The sequence below is a fragment of the Tauraco erythrolophus genome, chromosome 8 (genome assembly GCF_009769465.1).
Source record: "Tauraco erythrolophus isolate bTauEry1 chromosome 8, bTauEry1.pri, whole genome shotgun sequence".
Taxonomy (NCBI): Eukaryota; Metazoa; Chordata; class Aves; order Musophagiformes; family Musophagidae; genus Tauraco; species Tauraco erythrolophus.
This window is the reverse complement of record NC_141472.1, coordinates 13,345,811-13,362,579: the sequence shown is the minus strand read 5'-3', so window position 1 is coordinate 13,362,579 and position 16,769 is coordinate 13,345,811. Positions and strand designations below refer to the sequence as shown.

General features: G+C 45.4%; 1 protein-coding gene across 2 annotated transcripts in view; it reads left to right on the top strand.

The window, feature by feature from the left end:
- SATB2 (SATB homeobox 2) overlaps nucleotides 1-14,220 on the top strand; it is a 131,419-nt gene extending 117,199 nt beyond the window's left edge. For both annotated transcript variants that reach the window (XM_086615682.1, XM_086615681.1), the window contains exon 11: nucleotides 13,765-14,220. In XM_086615682.1, coding sequence (XP_086471808.1) covers nucleotides 13,765-14,220 — 456 coding nt within the window. The remainder of the gene's footprint in view (nucleotides 1-13,764) is intronic.
- Nucleotides 14,221-16,769: the final 2,549 nt, after the last annotated feature.

Genomic DNA, 16,769 nt, shown 5'->3' with positions numbered 1-16,769 from the left:
TTTTTTTTTTACGTACAACTGTTTCCCAGACACTGAACGTTAAGGACCTGTAGGCCTCTCTTTAAATAACTTCTCTCTCCTTGTTGTAAATTGTTAATTAAATTTAACTTAGACTGTTTAAAGATGGCTTGGGAAAGAAAGCCAGATTTCAGGATATGGTCTCAATCATGTCTGATTTTTTTTAACACAATTTTTTCCATGTAGTTATAGACTGCGTGTTATATTGTTTATGAATGTTGCTGTACTTTCAGCTGGAACCAAGCAAAGAAATACCCTAAAAGGCTCATTTCCATCTCACTTCAAAAATTTCCATCTTTTTAGTGCAGTTTCTTAGCCTGAGAGTATTTGCGTGGGGGGAGTAAGGAGGGAGGAGCTGTTTAGTATTAATAGATTATTGACAGTTTAATGTCTTGGCACCTAGACAGCCCATAAGGTATAATAAACAGGAAGCTGTCTGATGTGAGCGCAGTCAATAGCGTATTCAATCAGAACCTTTCAGTTAATTGCTGGTTGACCTCAGAGATTTCCTCTAAGTGAAACTGTCCTTCGCTCAGATCTCATCTGGGTTTCAGGGTTTAATTTGAGAGTGCCCTTTCCATATGGTGGCTTGTGCTGGTTGTGTTCCTGGTGGGATTTTTGCTTTACTCCCATGCTCAGCGTTGCAAGGGCCAGCGCCTGCCCAGAGCTTTGCAAAGCACGCAGACGCGTGCCGCGTGTACGCCAGCCCTCCGACGGCAAGCCCTCCGACGGCAGCGAGCCGGGATGGGGACGTGCCGTGGAGCGGGCACCACCACCGCAGTTAAAGCAGGCAGGGTTGTAACTGGTGTCGGGTGTTTTCAGAGCAGCGGAGCTGTTTCCCAGGGCATTTTGGGTAGAGCTAGGCATGGCTTTGGTGCCTGGGCAGGCACCGTGGCATCGACGAGACCTGACCCGACCTCTGCAGATGGGATGTGCCGCAGCCCAACGTGGCTGCCCCGGCAGAGGGGTCAGCACCGCTGCATTCATCCACCCGCGGGCACAGGTTGCCCTGCGCGTCTGCACGAGTGCAAACCAACGCTCATTTGTATTTAGTTTCCCTAATTTCTGTGCTTAGCTGTTCTAATTTTTTCAGACTGCATATCTTGATGAGATCTAGATAAGCTACAAAGGCAAGCAGGCAGGAAACCACACGGGCACTCCCTGACCCTGGCTGACTGGAAACCATCTGCTGATTTGGGGAGGGAACCTCCATGGAAATCTCTTCTAGCAAGTCTGCCGCGTTTGGGTTTTCCTTCCTTTCCCGCCAACTGTTGACTTTGAGCGTGTGTGTTTTCCTTAAGCGAGATAAGGGAGGGTCAGCTGTGGCAGCCTTCGTTCACAGCAAGCGGGTCTGGATTTCCCGGTGGCAGTGAGTATTGCCCTGGAAAGGGAATGCTTCTGTGCCAGAGTGAGTTGGGTTTACATTTCATTCAGTCAGGAGACTCTTTTTTGTCTCTAGATCTTGCAGTGATTGTGACTTTTATCCACTTATGCATTCAGGCTGTGGTTTGCTGAAAGGAGTGTTATTACTTTAATCTCTAATTTTTCCCTGGTTTTGATTAATTTCTGTGGTCACCTTTGTCCCTCTGCCTCAAACAAACTGCTTATGCCTTTTTAATGGCCTGATTAGCACCGGGGAAGCATTGCTGGCTTGGAGTAATGTTATTCCTGGTGTTCTCTTGTTTAAATGAGATCGGGAGTAAGAGCACTGCGTTGCTCTGCTTGGGATCCATCAAAGTCCAGTCTGGAGCCCTGACTGAAGCAGGTTGTAAATTTTCTGTGTTCATGTGTGTTGGAAAGGTGAGGGGGAATAGTTTTGAGGTGATGCCTCCTTTCCAGGAAGATTCAAGAATAACAGAGGCTCAGAGTCGTTCTTTCTGGTGAGAATGGAACAAAACCATGGTGAGATGAAACAGAATCGAGGAAGAAATCCCAAGGTAGGTATGTGCCCCTGGGGCCGTCAGCTGCAACACGAACGCTTCGCTCCCAGGTGTCTCTGGCCAGAATGTATTTGAAAGTACTTTTTGGTTTTATCAGACTTACTGGCCAAGCTGCTAATCAGTATTATATAGACCAAAGGACTCCCACATGCAATAAAAATCATAAGCTTTATTGGATTTTGAGATGGGAAAGATCCACATCCAGCTCCGTTTATATAAAAACTGCATTACATTTCATTCTTTCAGAGCTCCCATCAGTACAACCCTTTGTAAATACGACGGTGAGGGAGGTAGGTGGGTAGATAGATGGCTATGAGCTTCTGTTCCTTGGGTGGTACAGCCTAGAGCTATAGAAGTGCTTGAGCTGAGTTTAAAGGGTTGCTGACATTTCTGAAATGCTGAAAGGAAAAAATACGTAGGTGCTTTTTAAGTGATTACTTTCATTTAAAATTTAAAAAAAAAAAAAGCTTTGTGGCAGTTTAGAGCAACATAATGCTTTAAAGGAAAATAGGAAGAATTTGAAGAGCCAAAGTTGTTCTGAATAAAAGCAACCAGAATATGCTGTTTCATGAAGAATGCCCAAACAACTGCCTGAATGTTGTCAGAACATCCACCCCCCTGCCACCCCAGGCAGACAGCTTGGCACAGCAGACTTTATTTAGGCAGTACTTTGGTGTCACTCCGTTGACATACTTGACCGAAAGAAAGATTTTTGACTGAAAAATGCCACACGATTCTGATTGTAATGAAGCAAAGAATGGTGCTTTGCATTTCTAGCAAAAGCCTGGGGGTCTTTGCACACAGACCTACGCTGGCTGCAGGCTTGTGTTGAGTGCGAGCTTCCTCCTGCGATTACCTGCGTGTAGCCAGCCACGAGCTGCGCGGTCCACAGAGCTCCCCGCAGCAGGCAGCAGCAAAGGCAGGGTTGGATCCCAGGGCCGTGACAGCATCATCCTCTGCTTTGTCCTAATACTGCCTTTCTGGCCGTATATTAAACCATTTTATTGTAAATGAACAAAATACCATTTTTTCCCCAACTATTTTCTAGTACTGTGAACAGAAACTGCAGGTGCAGTTTACTTTCCGAAAAGCCTTTTTCTTCCAGCATCCAGAATCTGTAAAATAGGTACAGGTCAGAGTAGTGAGAGATGGAGAGCAGGAACACCAGCGTAGCTTCCCCAGTCTTCTGGACATGCCCACCTTTTCCAGAGGGTAATCAGGAAGACAAAGGATCTCAGATCTAATTCTCTGAGGCCTTCTGTCCTCAGTGCGCTGATCTGTGCGGGCGACTGTACTTTGGTCATTTGATTTTTATTTACCCAGTTTCAAGCTAAGGGTATAATAAAGCACATTATGCCAGTTGCGTGTGTGGTATTGCTGGATATTTAGCTTTTACCATGGTAGCTGATTATAATGCACTTTTTAAGACTTGCTTTCTAAAAAAAGGAATATTTATACTTTTATGTGTTTGATTCACACAGTATAGTTTGCTCAAGTCCTGTTATTAAGTGCATTGGTGGTTACATCTAGAAAGCAAAAAACATGCTGAGTAGTGTTTCATCAGCACAAATCTACTATTTTCACTAACCATAACAGTCAGGTTCTCCTGACTTCTAACTGCCCCCGTTGTAAAAATTAGTGGTACCGTTGGGTATTCCTGGAACCCCAAATAGCCATCTGTAATGACCTAAACCAGTTTGATGGGATAAATAATTACCCACCCCCCACCTCCCCAGAATCCGGTGTCTAATCCAAACATGCCCTTCCTGAAGTAATGCAGTGCCTACTTCTGATCTGAGTAACTGGAAAACAACATGATTATAGTGGCGCCATTCGTGCCACCATAGTTAGAGGTTTAGAGCTTGACCTTAAGCATGGCTCTAGGTTGGGGATTGTCCGGGAGGATCTTGCTCACACTGCTGACAAGTACTCTTCTGATTTTCGAAAGAAAAGGAGAACGCGTGTAGTGTTAATTAAAGAAGAAAATACCAAAAGTATTTTGTCTGCAGAAAAGCAAACCAAAAAGCCTTTTGTCGCTTCCTCAGTTCCTGTGGCATTCTGCCAGCTCCTCATTAGGATTAGCAGGGTTGGGATGGGTAAGCTGAGAATCAACCCGAAATCTTTGACAGACCCTCCCTCCAGCCGCAGCCAAGCTCAGGCTCCGGAAATTGCCGAGTGGGGCTCTTGGACACCATAGCACCCTGGAAAGCCTTGCTGAGGCTGCAAGAGAAGGCATAGGAGAGGCAAGTTAGAGGTCCACTCCTGGTCTTGTTTTGAAGTAGGCAAGTGTTAACTGGAAGGCTTTGTGGCCCTCGATGTGCACACAGATGTTGAAAGTCCCACTCGAATGGGACTCCAGTTAGCATCACCATGCAGAAGGGCAGCACGGACCTTTACGGGGCTGTTGCTTTCTGCCTTGCAGGGGTAGGCTACGGCAGGTTACAGGCGAGAGAGGCTTGCTCGGCTTCTTTGAGGCCGGCGAAGTCCTGCCTGCCTGCCAGGGGATGCAGCAAGGCAGCCCCCGTGCCAGCTGTGCTGGCTGTGCCCCATCCCCAGACAATGGGGCCATCCATCACCGATGCCTTCAGGAGAGAGTCTGCAGCGGCGTTGTGCAACACTTCCTGGCCGCCTCGGCCTCTCTGTCACCAGCGCCCTGGTTTGTGCCAGCAGAAGCCGGAACAAATCTGGCCTGGTGTGTGTGTGTATACGGTAGGTACGTGGCAGCTCCACCTGCGAGCTGAGCAGCGGTTGTTGACAACCCTCCCAGGCTGCAGCTCGGTGTTCGGGAAAGGGATGGCCACCGCTGGCCACGGTTACTGTGCAGTAAACCTAGAAATCTGGCTTGAACCAGCCAAAGATGGGAAATTCAGAGCTAATCCACTAACGTTCATCAGCATGAGCTCATTGATGCTACCCCATAAAATCAGCCAGTTCTCAGGCACTTGCGCAGCAATGCAAGTTGTGCCTGTGCTTTTGTGGGAAGAGTTGAGTTAGTGTTCGAGGGAGAGCAGTTACCCCAGGAAACACCGGGACACTGCTCTGCGTTGTCAGAGTTTTGTGATTTATTTTTTTAACATTATACAGACAAAATAGTGGCTATTGTGTAGGCACGTGCTGTCTATTAACGGAGACCAGGAAAGGGAAATAAACCACGCATTACTGAAGAATAAGATCATGATTGTGGTCAAGTGATGGCAGAATTTTTTTTTTCTCTTTGTCAAGCTGATGTGTAAACATTCTTCAAACAACTGTGCAGACAGCAGTGCCACGGCTTCTTGAAAGGAAAGCGAAGACAAGGAAGGATTCCTCTGCACAGCTGTTTCACAGTAACCTTAGACCTGTCCAAAAGTTATCTGGTCATCTCCAGTTGTCACTGTGAGCTGCGCTGCACATGTAGCCTCTTAGCAGCGCAGTGCAATCAGGCTGTAATTTATATTTTATCTCCAGCGATGATAGCTCTTAAAAATGTTTTGTGGTGTATTTGCTCTTTGATGCATGCTAAGCTCCTGTTAGCATTAATGGGAGCAGTGTGTGCTGGGGGGGCGGAGTGACGCCTCCCCCTCGCTTCAAGTCAAGATTAATTGCGTTTTGCTAATGCTTATGCTTATCACTTTGCGTGGGATGGCAAAAGCAAGGCACAACTGGAAGTTTCGTTATTTTTTGATGGGTTTTTTTCGTCCTGTTGTCTTTTTTCTCACCTTTTTGCCCATTTTGGATGGTTTGGCCCTGGAGGAGAATTGCAGGATGGGGCCGCTGTTTCCGAGACTGAGTGTTTGTTCGGTGTCTTGCCGTGTTTTCAGATCACTGCCAATTTCCTGCCCTTAAGCAAGGCGACCGCCGTAAAGCAAAGGGAAGCATGTGGCGAGTGTGCTCCAAAGATGTTGAAATGAATCACTTCAACCAGCTCACATTCCAGCCTGGAAACCAAACTTGCCTTTGACTTTGGATTCCCTGTAGAACTCATTTCTTTCCTCATAGCTCCCTTTGACTCCCCTTTTGCGCAGCTCAGAGAGTAACTCATACCTCAGAGCTGAAAGATTTAGGACTTGGGCTTTGTCTGATCCGATATCCTGGCTCCAGTGGTGGTCAGTAGCAGATGAAGGATGATAGGAAAAATCTGAATATTTAAGGAAATTTTTTACGGTGTGACTGCTTTGTCTTTGCAGCTGAACGAGGCCCAGGGCTGCTGGGTTACACATTGTTGTAGCCACCAGCTCTGTCTGGCAGATTTGGTCTGGCTTGCATGAGACGGGGTCCACCGTATCCCAAACATGTATTATAATTATGCCTAATAACGGTGTTTACTCTTGTGTAGCTATTACTAAGCTTCATCGGAAAATGCACAGGATGTGCGGCTAGCATTTGAGCTACAAAATTAAAAGAAGCTCAGACTAAAGTTAGATGAAAGTGAACATATTTATCCATGTCAGACTTCCTACCATTTTGCACGCTCATATTGATTTCTTTTGACACGGTCTTCTTTTATTGAGTACCATATATTTTTTTAAATCCCTTACCTATAACGGTACCTGCTAAGGGCAATTGTAAAAGGAAACTAAAGTATATTAAACCTGCCTGGAGTCAAAATGTAATCTAACACCTGTAGTGTGCAATTTGTCATCACTTCATAGATACTTTTTCTTTTTTAATAACAGTTTTGGATTTTCCTGAGTTTTGACCTTAGGATACTGTATAATCCAAGAAAAGCAAGGAAACTAAACCACAGTCTTTAACACAGCTTTATGGTGTCAAGGTGTGAAATCACCACTGTGAGAATGAGCCCAAAGAAAATACTTAATTTGGAGCTGCGACTAGTGCTGCAGTGTTTACCTAAATGAATACATTTTTGCAAGGAAAAAAAAAAAAGAGTAGCCTAACAACCGGATTTTTAAGAGGAAAGAAATGAACACAGGTGCAAATTGTAACTTCTACTACAGTTTCTTGTGCAGACATTCCTAGGAAGCCTGTAAAGCATCTTGGCACAGCGATTGTGTCTAATTAATGCTCTTAGCCCGGACTGGGAGGCTGTCAGGGTGCAAACCCCTTTGTGGCAGCAGCTTGCTCTGTTCTCTTCTTGCACATTTCTGTGTATGAAGACAAGCTGCGAGAGACTGGGGGTAGGGAGCGTAAGGCTGTTTGTTTGTTTGTTTGAATAGATAATCTCCCACAGATTATTTCTGTAAGATCTGCTCAGAGGGACAGACAGCATCTCCTTCTAGGTACGATATTCTTTGCAAGGTGATGGACGTTGTCTCTTGAGTAAACTCTTAACGTGATAGCTAAGTGCTGCCTGGGAGCTCTCCGCTTGCAGGGGTGAAGTGTTGCAAATTCCAGCTGCAGGTCTCAGAAAAATGCAGCTGAACACCTTGTTTTGGCTTGTCCTTTATGCTCCCTTCGACTTTAGCTAGTCATTGGGAAGGAGCTTTACAAACAGGCTTGCTCACCTGAAGGACGCAGTGAATCTGGTTTTGCGTTGAGTCGAACAGGTGGTAAATCCTGAGTCAAACAGGTGGTAAATCCTGCTGACTGGTTTCGAATACTTGAAAGGGCTGTAATAGGTGACGGGTGTTAGATGAAGCCAACGCAGGAACCGAACCTACATTTTGTAATGTGTGTGCGTTCTTTCTGGCTTGTATTTTGGGCTCCTTAAGCAGGCTAAAAACTTGCTCCCTTTGGCATAAAAGTCCTTCACAGGATCACAGAATGTTAGGGATTGGAAGGAACCTCAAAGGATCATCTAGTCCAATCCCCCTGCCTGAGCAGGACCACCTAGATCAGATCACACAAGAACGCGTCCAGGCAGGTTTTGAACGTCTCCAGAGAAGGAGACTCCACAACCTCTCTGGGCAGCCTGTTCCAGTGTTCTGTTACCCTTACTGGGAAGAAATTCTTCCTCATGTTTAAGCGGAACCTCCTGTGTTCCAGCTTATATCCATTTCCCCTTGTCCTGTCATTGGATGCCACTGAGAAGAGCCTGGTTCCATCCTCATGACAGTCACCCTTTACATATTTATAAATATTAATGAGGTCCCCCCTCAGTCTCCTCCAAGCTAAAGAGATGCAGCTCCCTCAGCCTTTCCTCATAAGGGAGATGCTTCACTCCCTTCATCATCTTTGTGGCCCTGCACTGGACTCTCAAGCAGTTCCTTGTTCGAACTGGACACAATATTCCAGATGTGGCCTCACCAGGGCAGAGTAGAGCGGGAGGAGAACCTCTCTTGATCTACTAACCACACCCCTTCTAAGACACCCCAGGATGCCATTGGCCTTCTTGGCCACGAGGGCACATTGCTGGCTCATGGTCATCCTGCTGTGCACCAGGACCCCCAGGTCCCTTTCTCCTGTGCTGTTCCCCAACAGTTCAGTCCCCAACTTGTACTGGTACATGGGGTTGTTCTTACCCAGATGCAAGAGTCTACACTTGCCCTTGTTGTATTTCATTAGATTTCTCCCCACCCAACTCTCCAGCCTGTCCAGGTCTCTCTGAATGGCAGCACAGCCTTCAGGTGTGTCAGCCACTCCTACCAGTTTAGTGTCATCAGCAAACTTGCTGACCGTGCACTCTATTCCCTCATCCAAGTCATTGATGAATATGTTGAACAATACTGGTCCCAGTATCCTTGGTGTGATATGGTGTCATGGCTGGCCACAAGAGCAATGTGAATGTGAAAGAGCTAAAAAGTGAGACCCCTGCCCACTGTGGAGGAGAGAAGGCCGATCCATTCAGCTTTGCTCCTTGTGGGTTTGGGTTGTGAGACACGGTGCTGGCCAGCACGCGCCGCTTGAGGTACCTGTCACTGCTCGTCCTGTCCCCGCGCACAGAGGACAGCGGAGGCCGTTCAGCAAGGGCTGTCTCTGTTGCCAATGCGTGGTCTTGTCTCCTGACAACGCTTTTGGTGTTTCTCATAGTAAAGGGCACCACATCACCTCAGCAAAACCCATCGGAAAGGTGCTCACATGCTTAATTCCGTCTGCAAAGGGAAGAGCAGAACCACACTACGGAACAAAAGAGCTTGGGATTTTCACATAGAAATGCAGTTCCTGTTTCTAATCTCCTGCAATGGCTGCTCAGGCAACGAGAGGTAGCATTTCACGGAGCGAGCGTCGTCGGCCGATGCCTCACTGCAGTTGTGCCCAAAAGCACGTGTGTACCCGACTCGAGCACCCTTGCTTGGCTCCCCTTAGCGACTCACCCTTTTCACGTGTCTGCTTCTAGCTAGAAAGTGGGTGGAAGTGGAAACAAACATCAGTGGGATAGTGAATCCAGCCAAAATTAAATACAGTGCAGACGCAGACTGCAATTACATGACGTTCATCCTTTAGTTTGAGTTTGCTCACCTCTCTTTTCTGTGGGAACGCAGCTGTCCCAGTCTACCAAAGTCAGGTTTCTCCTGCGGGAGTGTCCTGAGGCGAGGGGAGTGGATACATGTAAAACAGAGCGGTGATCCCTTCCCCCCAATAATTCTTGGCTTCAGATTTTAGAAAGACCACAAACCCTTAGCTTATTACAAGTAATCCTGATCACTCCCGTAATGATACACTACATTATATACTCTCCTAAACTCAATCATTCAATATCTCACTTCCTTCCCTGTAGGCATGTACTATTATATTTTACACATGGCTTCCAGCTGGTTTTCATTGTGGCCTTCAAATCGTATTTCGGTACAGTGCGATTTAAGACCAGTCGCTTTATCTTTTCAAGTCAACTTCCATCAATTTTGTTTTCTTGCAAGCTTTCTATCAGGGCTGGTTAATTTGTTTGAAAAAATGAGTTTGTCTGTGAGGTTAAAGTCTACCTGAATGAACTTTCATAAAGCAGCATCTTTCGTACCCGCGCTGTTCTGAAACGCTGAGAAGGCAGCCATGCCTGTAGAGTTAAAAAAATGAAATCTCTTGAAGGAATGGAAAAAATAAGTCCTGTGGGCATGGAAGGAAATCTATATCTTCACATTTGATTTGAAAGTAGATGGGGAGTCGGAGAGGGAGGGAGGGAGGGGAAGGGAAGTCAGCTCCAGATGGTGGTGGCTGTGGAGGAGAAGGAGGCTGCCCCACCTGTGGCCGGGGAGCGGTGGTGAAGGACACAGAGGAAGGAGAAGGGAGTGGGAAAGGGGGGCACAGTTGGTGCACCATTGTATGCCAGGATGTGTGCCCTTCCGAGCCCAGTGCCAGCTTTCTTGGGAAAAGGAAAGCTGAGTGTGGCCGTTGTTGTCATCCCTTCTCTCTGAAGCCCACCATATGTGTGGTGTTTTGTGGTAGGTCAGACCATCATTTGGGGCGGTTATCCGCACTGGAAAAGGCGCTGCAGCCTGTACGTTAATCACGGAAGATCAGTGGGGTTTCCTTCTCTGCCACGCAGAAGCAGGGCAGCACTGACCCAAAATCCAAAGTGTTACAGCAGAGTGTGCACAGCAGTGCGTGAAGCCAGTGGAAATTCTACCTGCAGATTTAAGAGCATAATAACAACTCCAAAATCAGAAAATCTGGAACTGCCAAAAATGGATAGTTTCCTGTATGAGGCTGTGGCATGCAGAGCAGGACATGAAGTAAGAAAATTGCCCAAATCAACAAGCATGTTTTACAAATGTAGGTCAAAGCAAATATTTAATGTAGTTCAAAGCAAATATTTAACAAAAAGGTAATTTAGATTCCATATTGTATCATGTGTCTCAACAGTTGAACTGTTTTCCATAGAAAAGCACGCTTTTTTGTATTAAGTAGCCCATATTATTGGAAGGAAATACAAAACTGATCACAGCCTAAACCTGAAGGAAATTCTGTGCGTTCATCCATCTCTCTGTGTATGGGTAATGTTGTGTTGCTGAAATCCTTTGTTAATGCCATGGAAATCCAGAGCAAGTCCCCAGAAGTTAATGAAACCATGAGATTTATCTGATATAAGAATAGCTTTATGGGTTTTTGTTATTTAGGAAAACAGTCAGTCAAATAAAATACAACTTTTTTGTAATATTTTACACTGATAACCCCTGGCTTACGTGTTTTCTCTTCTGGAGAGGATGGAGAGGTCACTCCAGAAAAGGAAGGGTTAAGTGAAATTATTCTTTTCCTTCCCGCTCTCAGCCCTCTCTTTGGTTGATTGCTTTATAGACGCTGTAGGCATCTCTTCATCTCCTTCAAATTAAACATTTTACTGCTGCTGATCCTGTATTGTTGGATTTTTTTCGTCATTATATTTGATTGGAAGTCTTGTAACATTTTTCAGGCTGGATCATTTCTCATGCTATTTGTCAACTGAAAAGGGAAAAAAAACCAACTCACTTCCAACAAGAATGAACTGACTAACTCGCACTCTTTCTGAATGTGCTTCTATCTCTGTTAGCTGCTACTTGAATTCAGCTTCTGATTAGTGATGCTACTTGGGGCTTTTCACAGGATGCTGTCTGTAAATTCCCTGGCAGTTTATTTGTGGTCCTAAATCTTTTTCTTTTTGGCCGCTCTGGACCTTATAGTGTCAGGCTACGGGGCCAGAGGGCACAACAAGGGAGATAATTTAGATAGGGGCTGTGCGACAAATTTATGGGACTGGGTCCTCAGCTTGTGTCAGCAATCCCGGCTCCACTGCTTCCAGTGCTCCCTGCTGATGTAGGCACGGATCCGGCCCTCGCCTGTCACCCCTCTATAGGGAAACGTCAGTCTTTCTCTTTGAAAACAATCCATGGACAAAAAAGAAACCCTCAAAGAGCAGCTGAGCGATTCCATTCATTGGAACGTTACACTCTTTTATTACACGAGATGTAATAAAACATAAACCAGAATATCCGTCATTTCCATCTGAGTTTCTCCTTCCCGCAGCTCCCTGGTTAGCTCCATTTCTGTGACACCCTGAGTACTTACATGCTCTAGAGTAAAATGAATCTATTGGCACCAAAACATGTTTGCAGCACTTCTGCCCACCACCGGCTCCTGCCCGGAGCGTGGCCAGCCCTGCACGTCGCCGGTGGTGACACCTGCTTTTAGCTGACGGCGGGGAGCTGCCGTGAAGTTGCCTCCATGGTCACTGTCATGAGCATTGCTCCATGGCTGCGGCAGCAGCGACTCAGGCTGCAGTCACTGGGGTGTGCGGTTGTGTCCCACACATGCCACCGCTGCACCTCAAGGTGCTGGGGATGTGGGGCCGGGTCCTGCCCCTGTGGCTGGTGCTGAGCAGCAGCTGGAGGTGCAGCCCTTCTCCGCCAGCGGAGGATTCCCGCTGCCATCAGGTGCGGCAGAAGGGCGATCCTGGGGCCAGGCTGCGAGTCGGGTCGTTCCTGCAGCATCTCCTCCGGGTTCGGCTCCTTGGCCCCGCGTGTGTGGTGGGCAGTGACTGGGGACTTTCGCCTGCTTTTCCAAAAACTGTGACTGGAGATGGCTGATGTTACAAATCACTATGACAGCAGCATTTGACAAAGGGAATGAATAAGGGGCTCTTTGGCACAGAGCCTTTTTATTTATTTGCATGTATCGACAGGCTGATATTCCACAGCGGACTTCCCTCTTGCAGCAATAACTTGACCAGCGTAGCGTTTTACTGGGGGCTCAGTGCGTGGGTAAAATTCAGTGCAAGTTCTCAGCACGTTTTCCGTTCTTTATCCTTATTTTTTTCCCTTGAGAGAGCTTTAATGTAGGGTTGATTTTCTGGATGTTAGTTTGCAGCAAAGACGTTTTCTTCTTTGGGTGAAGAGCCAGAATTCCCTCTTATTTGTGGAAGAAAGTATTTGTCCATATTGATTTTGTTAGCTCTGTAGCGTTGAGTTCTAATAATTATTTCTCTGCATCTGAAGGAACCTCTGGGCAAACACAGCCCTCAGTCCTGTAGGGGATTTTTGCCCGTAATCACTCTTGTATAGATTTGGTTTTAAAGAAAGCAGATGGAGCTCCTCTGTATTTCTAACAATTCAGGTATTTTTCCCCTGGAATAAGGGCTGCACCAGGCCCTTTCTTAGTCATTTTAAGTGGCTGTTAGGAAGATTAAGAGCTACATATGCTTTCTTTAAACTTGACGAAAAGGAGATACTGCTGGTGAAAATCTGTTGCAAGACTGAAACCGTGTTTGCCCAGAGGGTGTCTCAGAATGGTGGGATATAACTATTTGAACTCGGAACCCCTCAACTAGTGAAATTCATACAGATGTAATACAGAGAAATCGGTTCAAGAGAGACATTAAGCCAGCTCTGTGAAGCAACTGAACTGACTACAACGTCGCTCTTCACAGAAGGGAAGTCTTAAGAAATGTCTGGACTTTTATGATTTTTTTTTTCCTGTCATAAAGCAGCTGTGATGGATTTTAATGCCAAATCATTATTCATGATGAAGTAGCACCTGACAATCCCACGTGTGACTAGGCCTTTGCAGTACTTGGCATCTTGTAGAAGCGGTGAGAGCCTCTAGCCTAGAAAGACAGGAGGAAACGAGGCAGGAGAAGAGGAGCAAAGCGGGAGAGTGACTTGTCTGAGATGGAACAACTGGCCAGTCGTCGCAGCCACGAGACTGTAATACCTTTTGACTTGATTGACATTTTGGCTGTTTTCTATTTTTTTTATTACCTACATTTTTTATTTATTATTTATTTTGTGGGTTTATATTTATTTTATATCGTTTGCCTTTCATATCGCTTTCTCCTTTCAGTCTGTAGTTTCTGGTGCAGCTGTCTTACAGGTAAGAAAGGCAGTGGAAAATGAATGTTAATTTGTACTTTTCTTCACCAAAAACAAAGTAGACCCTGTGTGAAGACCTGTGCAAGTTCCCTTATCTCAAGGACCACGGGGGTCAGCATGTACGTGAAGTCTGTGTCTGTTTCATCTTGTAGGTGCTGCACAGACAGCAGTCCCAGCCTGCAAAGGAGAATTCCCCACCTAGAGAAGAGGCTCCTCCACCACCTGCTGAGGACAGCTGTGCCAAAAAGCCGAGATCCCGTACCAAGATCTCCTTGGAAGCTCTAGGTATCCTTCAAAGCTTTATCCACGACGTGGGTCTCTACCCTGACCAGGAAGCCATCCACACCCTCTCTGCTCAGCTGGATCTCCCCAAACACACCATCATCAAGTTCTTCCAGAACCAACGTTACCACGTAAAGCACCACGGGAAGCTAAAAGAGCATTTGGGAACGGTGGTTGACGTGGCAGAGTACAAGGATGAGGAGCTGCTGACGGAGTCGGAGGAGAACGACAGCGAGGAGGGCTCTGAGGAAATGTACAAAGTGGAGCCTGAGGAGGAGAACCCCGACAAAAGCAAGGCGGCTCCAGCGGACATCGACCAGAGATAATGTGAGATAGGAGCGCAGAAAGCAATACATCAATCCAAGGATTTTCTGGTTTTATTTGCAATTTTTTTTCTCTTTTTACTTTTTGTTTGTTTGTTTCCGTTGCGCATGATCCATGTGCAAACCGAATGAATTCAGCATTGTCCGATCAGACATCGCCTTGACACAGACACTCGAGTGTTACACTTCCTGCGTTTGACTGAAGTAATCGTTGTAATCACATAGGATTATGCCTTCATTAATCTTGCACTCATGAAAGGGACATCTAGCAAGTAAACGGGAAGAAAAGGTCCTATGAAATCTATGAAGGAAAATTTACAACTCTGTGTGTGTATATATATATTTACATAAAATATATATATATTAAAATTGCATGGGACGGAACTTTACAACCTGAAAGTATAGACTGTGAAATGAGTTCTTTAAAGACGAGACTTGTTTATGTATTAAAACCACTTCACAATGAGTTGCTTTGGCTTTTTGATAAACTGCCGCCTGCTCTCAGGGTGTGGTGACTATTTTTGAATTTCTATTTATTTTCTATGTTTATCCCTGATTTTTTTTTTTGTTATTATATGGCTTCCTATCTGGCAACTTGATGGGTAATTTTTGAGGTATGTATTTAAAGATGTAAATCAACACTGCCAAAAAAAGAAAAGAGGAAAAAAAGAGAGAAAATGGAAAAACAAATCAGGGCACCTTAAAAAGAAAACGAGTAAATTAAAGTACTTTAAACACAGTGCACACTTAAAAGGATACAGCATGTTCCACTCTCCAGACAGTTCTTCCCATAGTGAACAGACAAATTTTCATGAGATTCAGAACGACTAAAACTGAAATTCAGTGCATGGAAGACTTGTCCGTTAATGAGGTCTTTATAGAGAGAGAAGAAAGATGATGTGTTGAGATTTGATGTATGGAATTCATACTATGAACCACATTTTACTGTGGATTTTATTTACCTGTTCTCTGTTTCAGATCTTAAAATTTGTAAGCTTCCTTCTTGTTGTTGCTTTTTGTTTATACTGAGGTGAAACACACACACACAAACACACAGAGACACACACAGACAGACACGCACACAAGTGTAGAGTTACATTGGGACACAAAATGCCACAATCCCAACAATCCTGTCCAGGTAAATCGCTGCCAGACCGAGGGTTTGTGTTGCTGACCTCCCCGTCGCCCTCCTTGCCAGCCTCCCGCACGTTTCCGTTGAAGCTGGGCTTCCTCCATGTCGCGCAGTCTGTGCCAGTGAAACGAAGTGTTTTCAGCCATGGGTCCCCCAGGCTGCATCCCAGCTCTGGCGTGCGGCGTCGAGGTGCGGGCGCTCTCCAGCCTCCCCGCCACTGGGGCCACAGCCCTTTGCGCCCCTCCGCCCCTCGTCGCAGGGTTTGGGGCGGCCGAGCCAGCAGCTACGTCCGTAAAGCAGAGCTAATACCCACTGACTCTTCGCTGGCATGAGCACTAAAGCCGCAACCTGCTATAGCGTCCGCCCGTTCTGAGGCATCGTGTCGAAAGAGACACCGAGTAGCGTTTTCTATTCACTTCCGTGCCATGGTTTCCGAGAGAAGACCTCACCTTTGCTACTCCTGCAGCTGGATTGAGTTCAGACGCCTGTTCAAACCGCCGTCATAACCATACCAACAAGGCTTCTGGTTTTTTTCTTCCTCTTTTCACACGGGCTTTTCATGTAACCTTGACAAAGACCTCATGCAATATCACTTGGAAAGTTACTTTCTGTTTACTACACCAGGCAATGTAATATAACTGTTAATACTATTTATATATTTGAAAGGTATAAAAGGTAGGAGTTGAAAGCGAAAAACAAACCTCTACGTGTAGATATTTACTCAGAACAGACGATATACAGGGAGAAGACGTTGCAATACAAGCTAATTCTAGCTGCTCAGTAACCTCTGGAATTTTTAAGGGATTTTTTCAAAACTAATGTTTGAAACGTAAGAGTATCTCTGCATAAATTTCTTATACCTTTGCAAAATGATGGTGGGTTGCTTACTTAATGCCCCGTTTGCTCTTCATCCTTTATTTCTGTAGTATGCTGCAGCTTTAATCAGAATTTCAATGGTTGCTGCTTTATGTTTCACTCGGAGCTACTCTTTCAAAACTGTCTTCTTATCCTGTAGCTGATATCACTCCATACGTTTGAAAGGAAACCGAATTTTGCCAAGCTACGTAAGGTTGTTCATCTGATGACGGCATCAACATTTGGTATCTTTTACACTTCAACCAAAAATTTTATTAGGTATTTTTTCAATGCTGAGTCTTGCCTTTTTATTTTTAATTTCACTGCCAATTTTGCAGTGGTTCTAAGTGAATCTGTGGGCATTTTAGCCTGTGGTCTTGCCAGAACTTTGCGAATTACAATGCATATATGTCTATTTATTCAATATCCATCATATAATATCTATTTGGAGAAAGAAACTTTTCTTGTAGTGCCTCTTAACAAAGCACAATTTTCCGCCTTTTTTGTGAAATAAAAAAGAAAAAAAAAACAAATTGTGTTTTATTGCGGTATCAACAATGTGAAT